General features: G+C 44.4%; 1 protein-coding gene across 1 annotated transcript in view; it reads right to left on the bottom strand.

Annotated features, from left to right (window-relative positions):
• The window catches only part of col6a1 (collagen, type VI, alpha 1), a 57,079-nt gene extending 32,691 nt beyond the window's left edge, over positions 1–24,388 (bottom strand). The window contains exons 1-18 of the mRNA XM_060827642.1: positions 23,950–24,388; positions 23,427–23,556; positions 19,175–19,378; positions 17,089–17,248; positions 13,177–13,290; positions 12,030–12,050; positions 11,896–11,916; positions 11,738–11,782; positions 10,157–10,210; positions 9,819–9,863; positions 9,689–9,715; positions 8,495–8,521; positions 8,330–8,374; positions 6,434–6,487; positions 4,516–4,578; positions 3,023–3,085; positions 1,492–1,545; positions 685–720 (exon numbers count right to left, since the gene is read on the bottom strand). Coding sequence (XP_060683625.1) covers positions 685–720; positions 1,492–1,545; positions 3,023–3,085; positions 4,516–4,578; positions 6,434–6,487; positions 8,330–8,374; positions 8,495–8,521; positions 9,689–9,715; positions 9,819–9,863; positions 10,157–10,210; positions 11,738–11,782; positions 11,896–11,916; positions 12,030–12,050; positions 13,177–13,290; positions 17,089–17,248; positions 19,175–19,378; positions 23,427–23,556; positions 23,950–24,037 — 1,251 coding nt within the window. The 5' untranslated portion in view covers positions 24,038–24,388. The remainder of the gene's footprint in view (positions 1–684; positions 721–1,491; positions 1,546–3,022; positions 3,086–4,515; positions 4,579–6,433; positions 6,488–8,329; positions 8,375–8,494; positions 8,522–9,688; positions 9,716–9,818; positions 9,864–10,156; positions 10,211–11,737; positions 11,783–11,895; positions 11,917–12,029; positions 12,051–13,176; positions 13,291–17,088; positions 17,249–19,174; positions 19,379–23,426; positions 23,557–23,949) is intronic.
• Between the last annotated feature and the right edge of the window lie 201 nt (positions 24,389–24,589).

Raw genomic sequence — 24,589 nt, 5'->3', positions numbered from 1 at the left:
TCAAGCCTTGGTCTCAATCCAAGTTATGTTTATGCTTAAATGGATGGATCAGGTGTGACTGGGAAGGGGTTGGTCGAAGCACCTTTAATGTACAATCAGACAAGATCAATTTTCCAAATGGAGTTTTCTAAGTAAGGTGTTTCCTACAGAATTGTTTAAATTCCTCCAGGCAAGACTTCTAAAAACCATGGTCATTAATCCACCTTATATTATATCCAGTGCGGCGTGTGTTAGACAGCGCTGTGAGGGTATTAGCAAACACACATGGAGAAATTCACTTTTGTACTTGTTCTAAAAAAACAGTTGCTTCCAATCGCTTATGGGAATGCACAAACCAGCGTACTCTCAGAGGTAATTACTCTCCTTTGGCTACATATATCATAAATAAACTTCACAATTTCTTCAGAGGACAAAGATTTGTCAATTAAGAGATTTCCAGAGAGTCCCTGCCAACTAACACAAGGCAATACACAACAAATGTGCAAAATCTGACATTGAATTATGGGAGGAACTTAACATAGAGAAAAGGACAAATCATTTCTGCAAACAGAAAGTCAAAAGTTTTTGACTGTCAGTGTTTATACGGTTCTCTATGTTGTATTACGCAAATATACCAGAGATTGATCGAGTTGATCCTTTGGTGAAAGGGCTCCTTTAAGTATGCAAAAAAAACATTCCAATTACCTCCTCGCCAACGTCACCATCATCTCCCGGAGGTCCCTATGGAGGAAAACAAACATTCATCAACAGCAAATCGTGCGATTAAGAACTAGAAAAGAAAGAACTGACCTTCCTGTTTGTGTGTGGCTCTTACTAATTGTGGTCCAATGATAGTTTTTGCTGTCCTTTTTAGCTACACCCTCTTCCCAAGTCGAGCCTGATCAACAGGCCTGTCCACAATTCCTCTCACGGCCGTAAGCATTGGCATACCAGTTGTAGGTCAGTTACGGCAACACAACTCCTTTACAATAGACCCACTAGATTGGACAGTCATCCAGACTGCAGGTCAACCCAGCATTCTGAGCAATGGTGGCCAATATGGTGATGTCCAATGAGGGCTCTAACTCAGACACTTGGGGCTTCAGCTCACTCCTGCTAAAAATCAACTTATTTTTATATTGTTACCTTTTATTCTGACCATGTCGGTCATAGAGTTGGTCAAAACTGTACCAACAACACTGCAGGATCTCAATGTTTGGCATGGTGGGTTTCAAATATCAATTCCACCTCCACCCTCCCCCCCCGCCCCTCTCCAATCCCCACACCCCCACCATTCCCTACATCCCCTGTTACTAAAGATAGGGTTCATTGGTACTAACAACTCCCCAATGGCCAATGGTGATCAGTACAATCACATAACATCAGTCAGGCTACATGCAGCTCTAACCCTGGAAGATCACAAACACAAGGCAACGTCGAGCCAGGATTCTCCTCTCCATGGCAACTCAGTAAATTGAAAAGAAGCACGTTAAAAGGGGAGAAGTTACTTACTTCATCACCTCGCTCCCCGAGATCTCCGTTACTTCCTCTGGGGCCTGGATTTCCCTGTGAAACATCAATCCGCCATATCTCAGTGTCTGCCGCAGTTCAACACCGTAACAATCCTAATCGTTACTTTAGCAACCTTACAAATCTGCTGCTGAATATTCCCTCAAAGGCCAGGAGTGAAACCAGGAGATTGTAAATCAAGAAAGGAAATGACAGTGTCATAGGGACCAGGCCGACTTTCTCTTCCTTGTTAACCAATCAATTCCCTTCTGCCTGAACTCTCAATCAGAGACCCATCAGCCCTTGGTATTTAACACTCAGGGCAAAACCTCAGTCTTAATCTGCTCCATACTGGCTACTTGCCAATGATGAGAGACATGAGATGGTTAAACCTCATGCTCTTAATGTCCCCTCACTAACAGCAAACTGATCACTACACAAATAGGGGAAGAACGACAGGATGGTGAACAAGGCGTTTGGCACGCTTGCCTTCGTTGGTCAGATCACTGAGTATCAGGAAATGAGATGTCATGTTGAGTGACCATATAGGACATTGGTGAGGCCCCTTTTAGAATTTTGCGTGCAATTCTAGTTGCCCTTCTACAGGATGTTATTAAACAGAGAAAGACTGTTAGCAGGGTTGGAGGATTTGAGTTATAAGGAGAGAAAGGGTTTTTTTTTCCCCCAGTAGCGTAGGAGTGACTTTACAGAGGTTTATAAAATCATGAGGGACATAAATAACATGAAAGGTCTTTACCCTAGGGTAGGGGAGTTCAAAACTCGAGAGAATTGGTTTAAAGTGAGAGGGGATTGATTTAAAATGGACCTGTGGGGCAACCTTTTCACACAGAGTGTGGTCCGTGTATGGAATGAGCTGCCAGAGGCAATGGTAGATGTGGGTACAAAAACAACATTAAAAGACATTTGAACAGGGACATGGAGAGGAAAGGTTTAGAGGGGTATGGGCCAAACAGGACTAGTTCAGTTTAAGAATCCTGATCAGCACAGATGAGTTGGACCAAAGGGCCTGTTTCCTTGCTTGTTTTGTGCGATACAAGGCAACATGGGATTTTGGAATCCTCCCCAGTGCTGTCACCAAGGGCCCGATTTCAGCTCCACTACGGTACTGCAGAGGCAAGTGCAGCCTCAACTATATGTCTCTGTCCTAACAGATCAGAGGATCCCACATACTCTCAGAGAGAGTATGTCTGCTCTCTCTGAAACAGAATATCAATTCAGTGCTAATTAATAACACTTTTAAGCCATTTCAAGCATTTTCAAAGTGACCGGGCAAGAGGAATAAACCAGCCCCAGATCGTACTGTATGAAGATCATAAGAAGCAGAAATAAGTCATTCACTCCACTGGAATTTCAGGAATTTCTGACGAAGAGCTTATGCCCGAAACATCGACCCTCCTGCTCCTTGGATGCTGCCTGACCTGCTGTGCTTTTCCAGCAACACACGTTTCGACTCTGACTCTCCAGCACCTGCAGTCCTCACTTTCTACCTGACTTGGGCACAAAAAGAACAAACCTTATCGCCTGGTCTGCCAACATTTCCAGGTCGTCCTGGTTCCCCATCTAAGCCGGGTTCACCCTGTATAAAGAATCAAACACAGTTATTTTATAAGCAGACTTCTTTTTTCTGATTTAAATCATTGTGCATTTACAAAGCAGGTTAGCTTCACACGACATGCTATCAAGCTAATTTGTTGAATTTATTCAATGCAGAGAGCTAAACCTGACTTCGACTGGATCACTTCAAGATGGGAGGCAAGACGCAATTAATGTTAGTTAAGACCACAAGGATCTGGACTAGTTTGGGTCACATAAGTGGTTAGCAGTGAGAAATATTCCGTATTTTATTCCTTGGAATGGGCTCAGCTTTTAAACAACATTCTTCACTTAATGCAGAGAGATCCACAATGAAGCCGACAGTTTCTGTGCTGTGATACAGAGGTCAGCCATGGGACAGGTCTGGATAGGTAACGCTTTGCTTTCTGACTGTTCCAAGGTCGCAAAGGTTCAAACTGACAGCAGTGTGAAATGAAAACAAGATGATTATGTCAATGCCCTGCTGTACCACCCAACTTGGGATTTCTATCACGTTTCAAAAACTTCCTTCACATTATCGACAATCTCTAAGCCTCTCAACATCTCCAACTACACCCTCATTCTCACAGCATTTTCATTATCCCCATTCTCAGAATTTGATCAGCTCTACTCAGCCTCCCTTCAGCTGGGTGGATTGGGAAAACTGGGACGGTGGTGGAGCAGAACGTGGGTGACACTCAGCAATTCCGTAATGTTTTCACACAGTGGCTTGGCATGAAAGCAGTCACGCCTCTAACTGTCCCGCGTTAAAAGACGTTCAAGATCCTGTAGTTTGCAGCTCTGCAAATCGCTCCATCAGTGCACGCTACGGCCCTATCCTCCATCGGTTCATTCAAATTAGGTTTATTCCCATGTGTACTCAGGTTACAAAGGAGCAGGAGTATAGTGAAAAGTGTACAATATCACCAACACACAGCACCATCTGGGGTACAAAGCATCTACACACAATCTTAGGTGCAAAAATAGAGAAAAACATTACACTACATTACAGATATACAAAGCAGAAGTTAGGAAAATAAGAAATAAAACTAAAACAATAAACATTTGAGCATCTTCAAAAAGGCAGTGTGCCTGGTCCCCGGGAGTAAGCAAGGATGGTGTAGAAAGGGCTGTGTAACAATCTCCCCAATGAGATCTCTCAACCTTTAGCTTCATTCCCAGAATCTCATGGGGGTTAAGGTACTGGGCCCATGCTGTTCAATGTCCACTCAAATGGTGGAACAATAATAGTGAATCCATGACCACAAGTCACTTGGGATCCCCCATTATCACTAGTGAAGGAATCAAATTTAAATAACTTTGCAACCAGATGAGGTCAGGTTTTAGGCAGCTAAGGCAACAGTTGATGACTGATCGTATGGAAGACATTGTTTTCCAACAATATGCATTATACTCCTCTTGGAAACATCGTACCTTCTGTCCTTTACTTCCAAATGGACCTGGATCACCCTTGAGGCCCTGGAGTCCAGGTGGTCCCTGTGAGGGAAAAGATTTCAAAATGATTTGCAGTCAATTCCTCTTTTGCTTTTAGATGACTGGAAAACTAGTACCACACTTCAATCTCCACTTGTTTAACTCAATGAGAAACATGCAGTGGCTATGTGGATATCTGATACCAGAGATAGGAAACACAGCAATATTACTGAGATAAATCCAGCTGGATTTAACAAGATTATAAACTCCATTTTCAGGAGGTTTCATCACGTGATCTCAATGCTCATACCTATTGGTCACCTCATATGTCCATCTTCATGAAGCAGCCAATCAAAAAGTGAACAGAACTCGATGACCTAATAAATGATTCCTGACTTTGACCACCTCCTCATCTTTGATATTTCAATAGTTAACAAACTAAACACAAATTTCACATACACTTTTAACATTCCTATGGTTTTTCTTCACGCAACAGTGCCCTGGATATTAATCTCCAACTCCTGGTAACACTCAGGCAATCCTGGAGGTCAGGCAACTCTCATATCAATGTGTAAATGGGTTCTTGCTTTATTTCTGAGCACAATCCTTCTTTCAGATACAAGATTCTTTGAGATGCTGCTGCTTGACAATGTGAACCTTAAACTTCAAGATGGCTTCCCAGTCTACCACACAGTGGACGGTCAGTGCGGGCCCAGTGAACTCTGGGTAATGTTTGGTGTTCAACAGATGGGAGTTATCCCTGGAAGCTTAAGTATGTTTGACAGGGCTTGAGAGCAAGACAGAGCAGACTTCAGTGTCTGCACAGAAGTGTGAGTTATTATTGAGCTTTTTGGTATGGAGACATTAGCCAATGGTGACTTTGCAAATGTTAATATGGGTCTTATATCCTAAATGAATTGATGGAGGTGAGAGACAGACTGTACCCTTCAAAGTGCAGTGGGTCTCTCTATGGGACAGTTAATAGTCGAATTGTTTTCCCCAAATTGGCCAATTAGTCCCCATAGTCACAGTCAATTTAAGCCTGGAAGGAGATGGAGCCTGCAGTTCAGGCAAGGGACTGTGGGTTGGGAGCCAAAATCTTGAGGTGGGCTTTACATTTTAAAAGCATTCTTCTGTTGTTAAATGGTCACAGGAATCAGGACACCATTTTGGGAGGGATAACAGCTGAGGGCAATGATGATAAAATTCTTAACGGCATCAAGGGATATGGCATTGAGCAAGATGATCCGCCATGATGTAGAATGGCAAAATCAGGCTCGAGGGGCCAAATAGCCTACTCCTGCTGCTATGTTCCTTTGTTTCAAATCCTATAGTGCTGGTTCTTTGGTCTGCCACCAGGAGCCCACATTAAGGCAATTGTCCTAGTCCCTAACACTTTGAAGGGATCAATGGCTGACTGCATCATTTCAGCTGGCAATAGGCCTTCATAGGCCAATTAGCTAACTGCTTGCCACTTGTGGTACATACCTCCGTGGCAGACGCTCCTCCATGCAAATTGTCAACGGGATGGGGCACAGGATGGAATTGACACAAAACTGAAATTGGATGGAATTGGCACAAACTCACCTCCCTACCCAGAATCCACCTGGAGGGGCATTGGTTCTGTGCACGCTCTCCGGATTATCAGCCCCAGCCAAAAGCTGTTTTACAAACCCAGCATGGTCCAACCTTCCCTGTCACTGGGGCAACACCCAGATGTCAAACAGGGGCCTGGATCACGTAGCACAGCATTGAGGCCTTTAGTCACAGGATTGGAGTTCAACTATAGCATGGATGCTGCTTTTAAATTCCCCCACAGGCAAAGAAAATGTGATGGGCAGGCAAGAGAAGTAAAATAAATATTTATCAAATCCCACAGATGTTTCCACGATAGAACAAAGTAGAGTACGATACTTACAGGAAGTCCTGAAGACCCAGCACAGCCTGGCAGACCAGAGTAGCCAGGTTCACCCTGATCAAAGAAAGAGCATGACAAGATTCAACACCATGTCGTAATAAATGTTTAAAAAAAAAACAAAATCGCTCATTCCTCATCACTAAGCTGGACCTAACCTGTCAGACCGCAGTTGGTGAATGATTTGAATGACACTTGAAGGTTTTGTCATGATTTTTAAGAGTACTGACATCTTTTTATGCCGAGTTTGAATTTCCAAACGGCAATGGTGCAACAGGGACTGCCAATTCCCTCAGACTGGTAGTTCAGGTCTCCGGATTTCTAATTGCCACTCCATCTCGTGTCACTTATTGCACAGCGCACAGCAGGGTTCCAAAAGAGTAGTGAGCTAAAAGGCCAGCTCATCTTCGTGTCAGGATGTCGGCAAAGCTTCTTATTCTTGGGATTCCCTAATGTTCATCTGATTTAACCAGCAAGACACTGGTTTAACATCTCACACTGAAGAATGGTTTTTCCAGTGACGGAGGACTCAGTCAGTAGCAGGTGAAATTAGCTTCAGTCCTAAACAGAACAACTGGGCAGATGCAATTGCAATTTCTCAATCCAAGTCAAGTGGACCACCCCTCATTGTCTAATGTCTACAAGAGGACTTTTTCTTGTAAACCCATTCACAGGATGTGGGTGTCGCTGGCTGGCCAGCAGCTAGCTACCCTTAAGAAGGTGGTTATGAGCTAATTCCTTGAATCACTGCAATCCTTAGGGTGTAGGTAGACCCATAATGCCCTTAGCAGGAAGTTCCTGGGTTTTCATCTAGTGGTACTGAACATAGCAATATATTTCACAGTAGGATGGTGAGAGTTTTGGAAGGGAACATCTTGATGACCCTCCAAATACTTGCGATGGCCTTGGATGGCAGAAGTTATGGGTTTGGAAGCTGCTGCCTAACAAGTCATGGTGAGTTTCTACACCGTGTTGTACGCAGTACACACTGCTGTCACTGAGTGTTGGTGGTGGAGGGAGTGGATGCTTAAAATGGTAGATGTGGTGCCAATCAAAGGGGCTGCTTTGTCCTGGATGGTGTCAAGCCTCTTGAGCGTTGTTGGAGCTGCACTCACCCAGGCAAGTGGGAAAGGTTGCCACTGGCTTGTGCCAGGTGGATGGTGGACAGGCTTTGGGCAGTAGTGGTTGAGTTACTCACCGCAGTATTCCTAGTCTCAAAAACCTGCTGTTGTAGCTGCTGGATTCATATGGCGAGTCCAGCCCAGTTTATGGTTAATGATAATCCCCAGGATGTTGATAATGGGAGATTCAGTGATGGTAATGCACAGGAAGATGTTAAATATTTCAATAGTTGGGCAGCTTAGATGGTTTTCTTTTTGCGAGTGGTTTTAAGGCTGATTGGAATGTTAAACTGGGCAAATGCAATTGCGACATTCCACTCAATCCCATGGGTACCCAGACTGGGTTAGTTTGAAATATTTCTCTCCACTTATGTAATTGTTCTGATTCTGTCCTCCTAGAAACATATTTAGGTAGATTCTATGGGTTGACAGAATTGGGAGGATTATAACAGCGTAGGAAATTGATATAACACACATTCGCGTGTGCATCGTAATACTACACACTTATCTGACCTGCCTAGAGAGTAAAGAATGCTGCTTGATAGTCCGAGTGGGCTGACCTTATCATGAAATGCATAACATCAACAAATTTAAATCACAGTTAACTCTAAAAGGGGATCTATCAAATGCAAATGTCTTTCTCTTCAGCTCACAGTCACTACTACAATCAGGGCTGCTTTTAATTAATGCATTGATGGTGAACCCAATCTGTAAACACTGACTGGGCCTCACCGACAGTCAGTGGTTCTCTCAGAACAGAAACATTCAATGCTCTTACCTTCTGACCATCTTTCCCATCTCTTCCAGGGAATCCCTTTGCACCCTAAAGTCACCAGGCAGAGAAGAATGAGATATTACTGAGTGGTGTACAGGATAGACACTGGAGAAACTTCCAAAAAAATTCTGACTTTGTGGAACCCAAGATGATTCAAATTGCTCTAACCTTGGATCCTTTGTGTCCTCTGTCACCCTGAAAAACAAAAGACATGATTCAGCACCTGTATCAGTGTGTTTGTTAACTGCCATTTTATTTCATATCCTGATGGGTGGAACACTTTGCCATAGATACCAACTCTCTCCAGATGATATAGGCCCCTCTCCCCTGCCAATACTGAGTTTCCCCCACCCCCTGCTGATACTGAGCTCCCTTCCCTTGTATTTTGGGATTCCCTACCCCTGGTGATAGTGGATTCTGTGCCTTCTCTGGTGATTCCTAACTCTCACCTTCTTGGTAATGTGAATGCCCCCTCTCTTATTAATGCACACCTCCCTCTGTCCAGTTAAGGTCAATTACAAGACAGTATATTAGCCTTGAGCGATGGCAGGATTTAGTCTCTCTGCCTGGTGGAAACAGGCTGGCATTGGTCTGCAGATGGCAGTGGTTCACCCTTAACATCCCCTTTAAGTTAGCACTTCCATCGTCACCTTGGGCAGAAGGGTGGGCAGAGGTGCTGCCTGGTTTAGACCAAGCCCCTTCATCACATGGTATACATGAGAGTGTCACGAGCTGGCAACCCGGAGGGCAAATGAATGGAGCAGGGACAGAATGAGGCAGGCACGTCCCTCTTCATTGGGAATTTCATGAGGGAACCATTCTCACTACCTGCTGCACTTGTAAATCACGGAGACAGGGAACACTACTGGGCCAATGTGGCCTGAAGAGTTGGTCATTGCATAATGACCCCAATTCGGGTTCATGAGAAAATAGAAGCATGCAGCACAGAAGGTGGCTGATCGGCCCATTGTACCTATTCTGGCTCTTTAAAAGAGGTCCTCATTTAATCCCACTTCCCTGTTATTTCTTCATGTACTTGCTTTCCAAGTGGTTATCCAATCACACCTGGCACTCCGTCCCACTTCATAACTGGGTGTGGATTAAACAAAAACTCCTCTCTTTCCCCAACCCTTCTGTTATTCATCTTAAATCTGTGTTCTTATTCACTGACATCATCCTAAAACCTACTCAATCTCTTCCCTGCTCTTTGTTTTATTCCAATTTATACTTAGAATATAGACTAGAAACTCAGACTGCTATATACGTAGAAGGATTATGTTTTATGTGCTCTTTAACGTCTGTAGCGAAAGTTCACTAGACACTAAGAATGAAATTGTGATTAAAATCAATTGGCAGACTTACCTTTGGACCACGCTGTCCTTTGTCACCCTGTTGGTAAAAAAAATCAAAGGTTGTGTTGGTGAAGAGAAGGCTCAAGTGTCACAGTCAGTAATCAGTCATATCACCGTAGCAACGCAATTCAGATAGTTACCTTCATACCCGGATGACCAGCTGGTCCAATGTCACCGGGTCTACCCTGAAATGAAAGGAAAGAAATTTGTTGTCAGTGGCAAGGGAATAAATTCAAACCAATAATCGGCAGAATCGAAAGCAGTGAACGTAGGACGGTCAGCTAAGAATGACGACGCAAGTGACAATTCGATATGCGCCGATTCAAAATATACAAAGACAAAACATTTCCCCGAATGTAAGAAGGGTGATGAACAATGCTGAAAGAGAAGGGCTGTCCAAAGCTGACTGGACATATTCTGTCGACAGCGTTGTTACAGAGGAAGCAACAGAGTAGACTGAAGCAGCTTCTGTACTTACCAAGGGACCGGGTGGACCGATAGGACCGTGAGAACCTCGACGTCCTTCCGAGCCCTATGTGAAGGAACAAGACATTGTACATTTAATCTGTCGATACAGCCACTGCAGGGTGCAACACGTCACTCAAAATGAGAATTACACTGTTCATGTGCACTATGTACACCCTAGTAAATGTGAAATCACTTCCAGTGGTTGGGAAGCTGAGAGGGCTTTCATGATCAAATAGGGCTGGCACTTTGCCACATTTGACTGATTTTTGACTGCATCGATCTTTTGACATGTTACATCTAATATCTTCAAACAGCTGAGATATGAGAGCTTTTGTACTCTCGAACGATGCAGTAATCCTTGAATCAAGATGCTACTTTTGCAGTGCCAATATTCTAACTTCTTGGCAACTCATGCTCACTGGAGTTTTTTGAGGATATAACGAGTAGAATAGATAAGGGGAAACAAGTAGATGTGGTGCATTTGGCTTTTGATGAGGTCCTATAGAAGAGGCTAGGGGGCAAAACTAAAGCTCATGGCATAGGAGGTAGTGCATCAGCATGGATCGAGAATTGGTTGACAGACAGAGTGAGAACAAATGGGTGTTTTTCCAAATGGTACGCAGTGACCTGTGGTGTACTGCAAGGATCAGTGCTTGGGACCCAGCTGTTCACGATACATGCAAATGATCTGGATGAGGGTACCAAACAGGACATTTCCAAGTTTACAGATGACGCAAAGCTCAATGCGGTTATGTGGAGAATGCAAGATGGCTTCAGGCTAATGTAGACACGTTGAGTGAGTTGGGCAAACACATGGCAGATGCTGTACAACGTGGCGAAATGGGAAGTGTATACTTTGGTGTGAAAAACAAAAGGGAAATATTTTATTTAAATGGTGATACATCAGGAAGTGTGGATGTCCAAAGGGATCTGGGTGTCCTTGAATACTAATCGGTTCAAGTAAGCTGTCAGTTGCAGAAAGCAATCAGGAAGGTATATGTTTTGTTGGCTCTCATCACAAGATGATTTAAATTCAGAAGTTGTTATGTCTTACTGCAGTTATCCAGAATCTTGGTAAGACCACACCTGAAGGACTGTGTGCAGTTTTGGTCTCCTTACCTAAGAAAGGACATACTAGCCATACAGGAAGTGCAGGGGAAGTTTAGGAGTCTGATGCCAGGACAGTCCCATGAGAACAGATTGGTTTGATTGGGCCTGTATTCATTAGAGTTTAGAAGGATGTCATTTAAACATATAATACTGTAATTGGGCTGGACAGTCTGGACAGAGGAAGGTTATTTGGCCTTGTTGAGGAGTCTCGCACTAGGGGACACACTCAAAGGGTTGTGAAGCTGTGGAATTCTCTACCACAGTAGGCAGAAGAGACCAAGTCACTGAATACATTCAAGAAAGAGATTTTAAAGACATCAAGAGTATGAAAACATAGTGGGAGTATGAGACAGAGGATAAGCCATGATCATATTAAGGAACAGTGCAGAGTCAATGGGCCAGATGGCCTACTCCTGCTCCTAGTTTCTATGTTAGCTCTACTTCCATTCACTGTATGCATCAAATAACTTGTGAAACGAACCTTTTCTCCTGGATCTCCAGGCAGCCCAGGTGATCCTCTTAATGCCTGTAAGACAGAGAAATAAAACGTTTGTGTGTGTGTAAGTTGGTCCCCTTAAAGAAATGCAGCAGAAAAATAATGCTGAGATTGCAAAGATGCTTCTCTTGAAGGCAACTTACATGGCACTCAAAGGAGCAACACTGCGGGTCGAAAAGAAAAAGAGAATGAATACAAGGTCATAGCAACACAAACTACATGCTCAAAAAATCCCATCAAATAATTTTGAAATCAAGTTTGAGTTCATGCAACATACCACTGGTTCCACTTCACCATACTGTAAGGAAGAAAGAGAAGAGATTAGAACTCTTTGAATATTCAAATAGAGTTTACAATATGTTGAACAAAGGCAAATTGGTGACCCCATGCATTAGGTTAACATAAGGCCAGAGTCCGAAATGATCAAATCTTTTTGTTATATATTCTGAATTCTGGAATCAAGTATTTGGTTGTCTGTCTTTGCTCATTCTGAAGCAGTCAGATCAAAAACATTACAATCACCTCTGATCCCAATTTCTTGTGAGATAGTACGCTCTTTTCTCTTTTGGAATGCTTGAATAATGGACTAGTTGATAAAGCCAATAATGAAGATTGGACATGTTGAAATTACTAAACTAGGAGCCAGTATGTGTAGAAAAAAAGGGTATAATTGACAATGAGATTCGCAAACATTGGGAATGGCATTAACAAGGCCTATAAATGGCTTATCATGATAATAATGCGTATAATGTTTAACATACTCATTAAACATTTGTCTATCTGCTATTTTAACATGGGTGAGATTATGTGAACAGATTAACATTGCTGCTGAAGAGTGGACAGTGGAATGCATTAAGAATGACATAGCTAAGGTGAACTCTCAGCCATTAGAGTCTCGAGGGCATGTGCCCTTGGAGAGGCTTCATCCCCATTGGTGATCTGTGACACTGAATGGTCAATGAATGGTGATATCTTATTGATTAGATTACTTTAGGTTAGATTAGATTACTTACAGTGTGGAAACAGGCCCAACAAGTCCACACCAGCCCGCCGAAGCGCACCCACCCAGACCCATTCCGCTACATTTACCCCTGCATCTAATACTACGGGCAATTTAGCATGGCCAATTCACCTAACCTGCACAGTTTTGGACTGTGGGAGGAAACCGGAGCACCCGGAGAAAACCCACGCAGAATATCGATCACCATGCACTCAGCAATGGCACATCAAGACCCTCTGAAAATGAAGTCCAGCTTTGTCGCCATGAGATGAGAAAAATCCATCCACTTTGGAGGAGTTGATTTTCTGAATGGTCCCTGCCAGGAATCTCAATGGGAACTTACTGAGAGTGCTTAGTTATTAAGTCCAAACTGAAAAGTTCTGCGAAATATATTCACCAATGTTGTACAGAATGTGATACTCACAATATCTTGAAGGATGCTATCAATGGTATTGTTCAGTTCCACGTCGTTGGGAGTGGTTGCTGTGAAATTCCGTCGATATTTGGGACTACTTGCAATCAGGTTCAGTCTTGCTTCCTAAAGAAAAACAACATTTAGTTAGGAACAGAAGGGGATGAGATATTGATGGTGCGTTGGAGAGGAATTGGCAGGTCGAGCACAATATAGGAAAAGATGAGATTCCTCACTTTGGTGGGAAGGATGAAGAAAGCACAATTTCAACGGAGAGGGGTTTTGGAACATTGCGGCACACAAGCATCAGAGTATTTACCTGCATGTCACTCAGTCTAGGTCACTGCATTCACTGCTCACAATGTGGTTGCCTCTACATTGGAAGAGCAAAGCAGTACACCTACACTCTGTCCGCAAAAAGAAGAGCCTGAGCTTCCAGTTGCCTGCCACCTCAACACCCCCCCCCCCCTCCCCCCCCCCCGCTCCCCGTTCCCTGGCCAACATCTCAGTCTCAGGCTTGCTGCAATGAAGTACCTGATTTTCCGCTGGGCAACTCTGCAGCCTTCCGGACTCAATTTCAACAATTTCAGGACCTGATGTATCTTCTGCCATGTCCTTACCCCACACACCAGGCCTTATTATCACATGGTCTACTGTTACACACAACCCACTGTTCGCAACTAACAGTCCGCATTAGCAGCTGCTCACTTTCCCCGGCTGACTGTTATCCACTCCTTTGTCTGTCCAACTATTCTTTTCTCTCTTTGGGCTCTACCTCCACCTATTGTTTCTGCCTTACCCACTACCCCCTCCCCGCCTTCTGCATAATAACCAACTTCTTCCAAGCTACCATCAGTTCTGAGGAATGGTCATTGGAGCCGAAACGCTAACTCTGATTTCACTCCACAGATGCTGCCAGCTCCACAGAGCTTTTCCAGCAATTTCTGATTTTGAATCAGAGTGTTTTTGTAAGGAATAGCAAGGAGATGGCATGCAGGCACAGCAAGTCATCAGGAAGGTGAATAGAATTTTAGGCTTCCTAGCTGGGGGAAAGTTAGGTCCAGGTCTAGGGAGGGATATAATTGCATCACACGTAGTTTAGGGGAGGTTCACTGGGCTGGAATACAGGAGCTCTCTGGTGATGAAGGGTGAAGCAGGTTGGGCCTGAATTCTTTGAAGCTTAGCAAAATGAGAAGTGAAACACAAAAGCTTCTGACGGAGGGCTTGGGACGGGTGGATGCTGTGAGAGTTGTTGAGGAAGTTAGAACCAGGGCCGCAGTTTCCAAAATGCAGATGTCCCACCTAAAAATGGAGCTAAGGGGAGATTTATTCCCTAAGAAGGTCTTTAATCTTTGGAATTCTCTCCTCCAGTGAGCAGCGAGGGCTGAGAAAAGACCCAGATAAGAAGTCGAGATTTCAATCTTGCAAGTCGCATATTTCCATTCATTCATCTTTCATTACTTGTCCTTGGAAGCTTGTATCCTCTTCCTGTTTACAAAGTCTCCAATTGACATCCGGAACAACTTTAGCACGCAGCCCCTCAGGCCAGTTGAAATAGTGTTTGGACTGGACCTGCATCTCATCTGTGGCCAAGCAATGGTTCCCTGTTGGCACAGTCTGACCACGACATATGGAGCCCATGTTTCCTTTGTTAGATGGGAAGCCAGTGTTCTCCTAACTAAGTATTAGCCAGGACTCCAAACACAGTATTATATGTCATTGTCTCAGTGCATGGGGATTAGCACTTGATATCCCAAAGATCCCTCTGCCGGCTGCCAGGAACTGCAGTATATCTTGTGAGTGCAGCCACCGTCAAGCCACCAAAATCAATCACTCACAGCGAGGCCTAATCCCTCCTTTACACATTACCCAAAAAAGGCAGATGAGGTTATGGCTTTATATCCTACACATGCAGACCTGACTGGGGGTTAATGATGGCAGGGGTGCTAGCTGGGTTTAACATCCTCCTGGTAGGTTTTACATTCATTTCTCCTGTGCCATCCAGAAATCACCAGATTAATTGATTTTTTTTTAAAACTGTCTGCCCACACCCGCTCAGACAGGTTAGGGTTTGCGTTGAACACTTTGTGTTTGTTTCCTGCTTTATCACATCTTGCCATTCCATTGCTCTTCATTTATCACTCGTACGAGCGAGCACATTTAAGACAATTTTAAGACTTTCAAGAACGATACCAGAACTGAGAGGTTATAACTCTCAGCGAAGATTGAATAAACTGGGGCTCCTTCAAAGTGATGAAGGAGATGAGTTAGAAGAGGTCTTTAAGAATAGGTATGGTCTGATAGCGTAGCCTATTTAGAAGTAATTTCACTCGTGGGTGGGTTCATAAATATAAGGCAATCACTCATGAATCTAATAATTCAGGAGGAATTTCCACTACCCAGATAGTGGTGTGAATGTGGAGTTTACCACCATGTGCTTGTGGTTGTTGGAGGTCAGTCACTTCAGCTCCAGGACATCTCTACAGGGGTTCCTCAGGGTAGTGTTCAAGGTCCAACCATCTTCAGCTGCTTCATCAATGACCTTCCCTCCATCATAAGGTCAGAACTGAGGATATTTGCTGATGATCACACAATGTACAGCACCATTCACTACCATTCCAATACTGAAGCAGTCCATGTCCAAACGCAGCAAGACCTGGACAATATCCAGGTTTGGGTTCACAAGTGACATTTGTGCCACACACGTACCAGGCAACTCAGACAAGAAAGAGTCTCGCCATCTCCCCTTGGCATTTAATGGCACCACAATTTGTGTATCCTTAACTATAACAGCCTGGCAGTTACCATCGAACAGAAACTGAATTGGACTCACTGTATAAATACTGGGGCTACAAGAGCAGGTCAAAGGCTAGAAATCCTGCAGTAATTAACTCAATTAATGGTTTCCCAAAGCTTGCCCATCATCTACAAGGCAAAAGTCAGGTGGGTTATGGAATACTCCCCACTCCCCTGGATGGGTGCAGCTTGTCAACATTCAAAAAGCTCAACGCCATCTAGGACAAAGTAATCTACATAAATGTCACCCCACCCACTGCCTCCTATATTCATTCCCTCCACCACTGAAGCACAGTGGCAAGCACTGCATATCATCCACATGATGCACTGCAGAAACTCCCCAAGTAACTCCAAAACCTGTGACCTCTACCATCAAGAAGGAAACGTCACGCAGATGCATGGAAACACGACACATTCACATCCAAATCACAGACTATGTCACCATCCTTCACACCTCAAGGACTGCAATGGTTTAAGAATCATCGAATCACTACCCAGTGTGGAAGCAGGCTGTTCAGCCCATTGAGTCTATGCCAACGCTCTGAAGAGCATCCCAGCCAGAGTCAAAACGTGTGGTGCCGAAAAAGCACAGCCGGTCAGGCAGCATCCGAGGAAGAGCAGAGCCTATATTGCAAGCATAAGCTCTTCATCAGGAAGAGCTTCAGCCCACCCAGGCCTACCCTATCCCCCCTACTCCTGCATTTCCCAAGGGCAATTCACCTAGCCAGCACATTCCTGAACACCACATCACGGCCAATCCACCGGACCTGCACATCTTTGGATTGTGGAAGGAACCCCACGCAGACGCGGGGAGAATGTGCAAACTCCACACAGACGGTCACCCGAGGCTGGAATCAAATCCGGATCCCCTGGTGCTGTGAGGCAGCAGTGCTAACCACTGAGCCCACCGTGCCATCCAGGAGGGCAGACTGCCACCAGGCTATTAAGGATGAGAAACAATCACTGGCCCAGCCATTGACTCCCACCACCAATGAATAAATTTATTTTTAAATAGAATGGTTCAGGCGTTGATCTATTTAAGGGTAGATGTTGAAATGCGTGTACGCATCTGGAGTCAGCAACATAACAGAGATGGATAGATCATAGCGTGAGCAAATGCAGACATACCAGGTGATCTGGCATGATGGCCACTGAAAATATCTTTATCCCTTGATTCTTTGCATCAGATGCTGCACTGTCCAGGCCTCCGCACGGCTCCTTGTACCCCTCAATTGGATGCCCATCTGTTACCACAATCATGTACTTGTTCTCTCGGTGATGTGAGCCACTGGAATGAAAGACATTTTATACAGATTGTTTGGTTTTCATTATCATTCATAATGTATTATCTGTTAACCTATTGGCCAGCACAAAATACAGAGCAGCCTAAATTCCCCAAGGCTCCCGTGAACTACCAAACCATTTCCATCAGAACTCGTTAACAATGTTTTAATTTGAAATAGAGACATTCATAATGGAAGTTGAATGAACCATTGACAGACCATTGATGGGGTGGGATGGGGGTGAAGAGAGACAAAAATGACTTCATCACAAGGTGTGAACTTGAACAAACAAATCTTTGACCAAAATTTTAGTTCTTTAATCTTTCATGGGATGGAAGTGTCACTACAAAGGCCTGCATATTTTGCTCATTCTCAGCTATTTCAGAGGGTAGTTAATTGTCACTCATGTTGCTGTGGGTCTGGAGCCACATGTCGGTCAGACCAGGTTAGATTTCCTTCCTTAAAGGGCATTAGTGAACACCATGACATATTAGAACCATCAATGATGGTTGTCATGGCCACCATTAGTCAGACTAGCTTCATATTCCAAATTTAATATTTTGAAATGGCCCAGGTTCTTGGAATATTTGCCAAAAGCAACCTGCGATCAGCTGGTAAAACATGTATTTCCCAACAATAATCTTTGTTTTTCAAACAGGAGGGCTGTATTTGTCAGTATGGTTTAATCATTCAGCAACAGAAACTTCAGCCTGGCCCTTGCAGAAGTCTAAAGGCGGCAGCTTCCTCCTCCTTGCTCTTCTTTGCAATGCATTGTACGAGAAACCTTAGTAGAGTGGATGAGCACTTACAAAGGTGTTGAAGGAACAGAGGGGTAAGGATGAACCACTGCCTTCATGTCCATCGACTCAGTCCAACCCAGGAAAACATTTGAAAGGAATTTGATTGCAAGTTAAAATCATGAGGAGCCTAGATAAGGTGAATAGCAAGGGTCTTTTCCCTAGGGTCGGGAAGTTCAAAGCTATGGGGCATATTCTTAAGGTGAGAGGAGAAAGATTTTTAAAAAATGACATGAGGGCAACCTTTTTACACAGAGAGTGGTTTGTATGTGGAATGAACTGCCAAAGGATGTGGTGGATGAAGGTACAGATACAATGTTTAAATCTCATTGGGATAAGTACATGATTTGGAAACATTTGGAGAGTTATAGGCAAAAAAAACAGGCAAGTGGGACTAGCTTAGTTTGGGAACATGTTCAACATGGGCTGGTTGGGCCAAAGGTTCTGTTTCCATGCTGTATGACTATGACTAGATCATGAACCAGATCTTACTTGGAACATTCTGCCTTAAAAGGCCAATGTTACATTGAAGATGCTTAGAGAAAGTTGGCAAAGTTAATTCTGGGATTCAAAATTACAACAATATGAAAACTAGTGAGAGAAGCTTAAATTTGAGAAAATAAAACTTATGTGAGGATTGATAAGGTCATGAACAGTCTCGAATAATGTCAGTACATCACTTAACTTTGAAAGTACTCGGATGTAATGGGACTAACTCATTGATATGGATAAAACGGTGCACTGGTTATAAGTTAATTCCTTTAGCAAAGAGTATGCAGCTATGTGGTGGGAAATGGACTGAAGATCATGGAGCCAAAGATACAGAACAAAATCGAGGCCTACCATCAAGACTTCCGGTCCTGATATTGATCTGATCTGATCTGATCTGATATTGGAACCCCAGGATGGACATAGGCCCAACACTGCTCATGGCAATAATGGCACAGTAACTGTTGGCTTTCTTTGGTACCCCTCAAAATACTTACACAGTGGTGTCAGTACCCCTCAGAATAAAGGCTTTACAGGTCAGATGTAACCCTTCAGACTCACTGACCCTCGAAGTACCAAAGGAGGTTATTTGTGAACGCCCTTGTTTTGGTTCCCTGCTTGTGGAGATATCTAAAGTACTCTCACCCGAGTAGAAGCTCCTCAGCTCCGTCCCGTATGGCGCAGTCTGTGAACGTGCCTTTGCCAATGTAATCCACTGCTCTGACGTTCGCAATCATCGCTGCCTTTTCATCACGGCTCATGAAACTGAGGGGATGGATCTTCTTCACCACATCGCTGTAGTGTAGTGCTCCAGCGTTCCACTGCAGTGTCTGGTCACACCGGTAATACCTGAAACAGGGAGACTCTACATCATTCACATCAACTCGATTCGGACAGTTCTATTGTCCCTTACCATGCCTTCCAAGTCGTGGCCTGGCCAATGGCTCGTACAGCTTTGGCAAAACCTCCCTACTTTTTCTACTCTGTTCCCTCTGAAACAAAGACTTTGTTATTGCCTTCCCTATTTTTTTGTGATGTCGGTTGAGGGTGAAGCATTTGCCAACAAACTGGGGGGACCCCTCCTGCTTTTCTTTGAATAATACCTGAGCTATCAGATGGTGCCTCAATTTAATGCCTCATTCCAAAAATGGCAGTGCGGCTGTCCCCTCGTACTGCCCTTAGACCATTAGCCTGGTTTTACTGCTCAAACCTGCAGAGTAAAACTTTAGCCCACAATGTTTTGACTCAGAGAGGAGAATGCTACAGGGGTTAAAGAAAGTGAAGGTAATAGGAGTTCACTACATAATCTCAACTGGTTATGCTCTAACTGAGCTCCTGTGTACACCCATGTCCGTGCCAGCCTTTGCTGTGTTCTGACTGGGCCCCAATGGGACAGACAGAAACCCAGAGCCTCTAAACCAAGAGACGGTGCGTGGCTTGGAGGGGAACTTGCAAGTGTTGGAGTTCCCATGTATCTACTGCCATTGTCCTTCTAGATGGTAAAAATCACAGGGTTGGAAGGTGCTGTGTAAGGTGAATCACTGCAGTGCAACTTGAAATGCGACACACTATTGATAATATGAATTGACAGTGGAGGGACTGAGTGTTTAAGGTGATGCATGGATGCCAATCACATGGGGCTGCTTTGGCCTGGACAGTATCAAGTTTCGAGTGTTGTTGGAACTGTACCCATCCAGGCAAGCAGGGAGCATTCCCTCACCCTCCTGATGGAATGTGCCTTGTAAACGATGGACAGGCTTCGAGGAGTCAGGAGGGGAGTTACTCAACTCAGAATTCACAGCCTCTGACCTGCTCTTGTAGCCACAGGGTTTAATATGGCAATCCAGTTCAGTTTCTGCTCAGCAGCCAATGAGTCATGGCCCTATGAAGCTTCACAATGCTCCTCTCGCCGATCAGTCTCAGAATTTGGGGTGGAAGGTTTCTAAGAACTGATGAGGATTGTAACCAAATCATGACAACAGTAACGTTGGCACATGGAACATGCTCACTGATCTTCATCAGAATTTCAGTGAGTTTACTTCCAACTCAGTTTAATACCTCGCCCGATGGACAGCACCTCAGACAAATCTGCATTTCACCTGTACTGCACTGAAGTGTCAACTCAGAGCTTGTTGCCAACAATACCGCCCAGTGTTTAGACTTGTCATCTTCTAAGTCAAATGCTCGGTTGCTACCCACTGTTGGTACCTGGATACTGGACTAATGCTGCGTTCACCAATTGCTGCTAATGGACTTAGATAACAGTGCCTGAGGGTCAAATGTCCACCCTGAGGTCAAGACGCTGACATCAGGAGAATTCCCAAGATTCTCAGGCACTGATCCCCGTCTGACACTCATTGAAATTTTTGAAGGGAGGGACTATTGGAGCTGAGCACACCATTGAATCATGGACAGTGAGTGGGCTCCCAATGCTGGAGGATCAGTAGAAAATCCGTCATCAGCAAAGGTCAGGCTGCCTGACTGTGAAAGTTGCCCTGTCTGCCAGCTGGAAGAAAAAGCTAGTCTAAAGCAAAAAAAAAGTGGCCTGGCGAGCCACACCAGAAAGCCCCCAGAGTTAGGAATTCGCCAGAACACCAGGACTCTAGCCAGAGTCCGAAAACTGCTGCTCCCCCTCTACCTCCAATCCCACCTAGTCAGAGAGGAAATTTCTTCCCTGAAGAATCTTTGATCCCAAGCCCCAAATTAGATATTTGTGACGATGATAGAGCACTGATGCAATGATCTGAGGATGCACCTGATACCCCTAGAGCAGAAGCCCTCTGGAGAATCAAGAAATTGGATTACGGACCAGAAATCTATCTCCACCCACAGTCAGATTATAACTCACTACACTATACTTTCCACATGAGGTAATATTGAGGGAGGGTTCATGCAACCTCACTTGATTTAACTTGTTCAAAAACAGTATCACTGTAGAGGTTGGTGTAGTATTCGAAAATACTACAGATAGGTATTGATGTAAAATTGTCTTGTTCGCCCGAAATAGAACAAGGATTGCGTCCACAGAACAAACCTTCCTCACACAGCTGCATCACTTCATATACAGGAAGGTGCTATCTGTGGCTCCTTGGACAACCCTTTTGCCCACTGAGCCAGAAACTAGGAGTCCAACCCCAGATCTCGAATGCCTAATCTTGGGCTGGCACTCTAATGGAGCGCTTAGTGGGTACTGCACTGTCTGAGGTGCCACTCCCCATCGAATATGTTAGACCAAGAAACCCTGTACTCTGCTACTGTGCAAGATGTTCTGGTAGAGTTTGTCCCAATCAATATCATCTCTCTGTCAACAACACCAAGAACAGATTTTGATGATCATTATGAAATTGCTGGGTTTTTTTAAACCAGTGGGCACAGATTTAAAACAATTGGCACAAGAACCATGCACAAAATGTGAACACCTATATTGAGTTTTTTTGTCTTTTTTTGAAGCTGGAGTGCAGTGGGACCAGATTCAGTGGAAACTTCTCAAAGAAAGACTTTCAGAAAGGTTTGAACCAGACTTTGTTTTTAAAAATGCTGAGCTATCAGGAAAAAGCAGAGACATAATCTAATCTTTTTCAGAGCTAGCATGGACAAGATGCGGTGAAGATCTTCCTTCCATATTGTATGATTCTCGGAGTACAACAATGAATTGATTATCCCTTTAAAAAATAGTATGTTATTAGAACATAGAACAATACAGTGCAGGACGGGCCTTTCGGCCCTCAGTGTTGCGCCAACCTGTGAACTATTCTCAGTTCGTTCCCCTACACTATCTCATCATCATCCATGTGCTTATCCAAGGATTGTTAAAATCCCCCTAATGCGGCTGAGTTAACTGTATTGGCAGGTAGGGCATTCCACGCCCCCTTACCCCTCTCTGCCTCTGACATCTGTCTTAAACCTGTCACCCCTCAATTTGTAGTTATGCCCCCTCGTACAAGCTGACATCACTATCCTAGGAGAAAGACTTCCACTGTCTACCCGATCTAATCCTTCGATCATCTTGTATGTCTATATTGGCTACAAGGGACAATGGGACGTTCAGAGAGACTAGCTAAAATACTGGGTCATTCCTGACGAAGGGCTTTTGCCCAAAACGTCGGTTTTACTGCTCCTGGGATGCTGGCTGAACTGCTGTACTCTTCCAGCGCCACTAAACTAGTAGCTAAAATACTGACCCTGTTTTCTATCGAGTAACTGTACTCATTGTATTCGATAAAAACTGAAACTTTCACTGCAGCAGCAACTTTGTCAATTGACATAGCTCCCAGCACGTGATTCACTTGTCCACTTGCACAACCCTTCGCCCCAGCAGAGGTTGGCCATGCACTCACTAACTCCCTCCCTAAACCATCTCGTATTCCCCCACCACCCCACCCTCCTCCGGGACGGAGGTCAGCGACCCCGATATTGCACCACGCGCTCGGTGCTAAAATTTTGTGGCCGGACTTTTGGGAGGCGCTACACAAATGCAACTTGGCATCGCGCCGGGTTTGTTTCTCGGGGCCAGGAGGCTACCCGACGATGGGACACCCCAGCCGCAACCTGTGCTAACGGTGTACTGTACATCTGTGCAACTGGCTACAGCCCACAAAGCGCCACATTTAACACGGTTCAGCGCAGCACTGTTCCCCCATGGGCTGACACAGAGTGCAGTCACTATATAGGAAGGAAGCAATACAAAGAGAGAGGTCCCAAAAGGAGAAGGAATGAAAACATCTGAAGACAGAACCAACTCAAGTGCAGATAGCCATCCCCACCCAACCTCCAGCGCCACCTGCAGAGGGTCAGAGAATTACAAGTGGGATCTCATCACTTTTCTCGTTCATTGGAGATGCTTAGAATTTATATATTTTTTAAACAAAAATATAGACTCAAACTGTGCAATGATTACCAGTTTTCCAGCTTTTCGACAAAATTTGCAGTGAACGTCTTGACGCGATCGACAAGGGAGCCGTAGGGCTGAACTCTTAAAGCGACACTCTCAGATGTGTCCAGCACAAAGTACAGGTCAACAGGACAATCTGAAACAAGGGAAATAAAGACCACTCAAGGCTCGGCAACACTGATTCGTTCCAAAATTTGCAAACGAAGCAGCTCACTCTTAACACAGAAGTTTCTCCTGACTGTTTCGGATCACACAGGACAAGGGTCCCAGAAATAAACATACTAATGAATGAATAGCGGGCACAAGATTACAACAACGGCGTTTTACAATATTTACTGCTTGAAGTCCAGGTTTCTGGTTAAAAGTTACACACCTCAAATCGTCCCGCATCAACATAGTGCATCACGCTGATCTCGCCAATCACAAATATTACAATTGAGATTCTTTTTTTTAAAAAAAAAAGCAGCCCATCATTTCTGAAGAGAAACGGTTGAAAATTTCTCCCAGACAGGCACGGTAAAGCACCCACCTGAGTGATATCCGTTGTCCGGTTGTGCCAGTAAAAAGTTCCACCAGGAGAAAATCTCCAGCAGGAGAAATAATATTTTCAAAGCCATTTTTTTTTCACCCCCACCTCTGTCGTGTGCTCAGCACACGGGGACTGAGGGAGAAGTTTTTGCAGAGAGAGAGAGAGAGAAAGGGAACAGGGCAGTGAGAGAGAGAGGCTGGGAACAGGAGGTGGAAGCCTGTGCGTCTTTACCCCAGACAGAGACAACTATGAAGTAGGCTGGTCCTAAGCAAGAACTAGGGATGTGGTCCCCACATCGCTGTTTGACCCAGCCAGACAACTACCTCACTCCCATAGGCTCATTCAACACGATTCATACATGCTGCTGGACAAGCTCAGAGTTTGCAAACACGTTTGAAGTCCACCAAGCTACAAATTGACATAATAAATGTGAAAATGTTATGATTGATCTGCGAGAATTGAACATCGAGAGCCCCCTTTCTAAACCCCCTCCCTCCCACCAACCCTTGAGGGACGCACCCATCAATTTTGGCCGCCTCTCTTGCAGTGTACTCGTATGTGTGTGGATTTACATTTAAACAGGCTACATTACTGTGTGTGTGTGTGTGTGTGACTTCTAATGGACCCCATCACTAGCCAT

The sequence above is a fragment of the Hemiscyllium ocellatum genome, chromosome 7 (assembly GCF_020745735.1).
Source record: "Hemiscyllium ocellatum isolate sHemOce1 chromosome 7, sHemOce1.pat.X.cur, whole genome shotgun sequence".
In the NCBI taxonomy this organism is placed as follows: domain Eukaryota; kingdom Metazoa; phylum Chordata; class Chondrichthyes; order Orectolobiformes; family Hemiscylliidae; genus Hemiscyllium; species Hemiscyllium ocellatum.
Note: the sequence above shows the minus strand (reverse complement) of the source record. Positions and strands in the feature narration are given on the sequence as shown.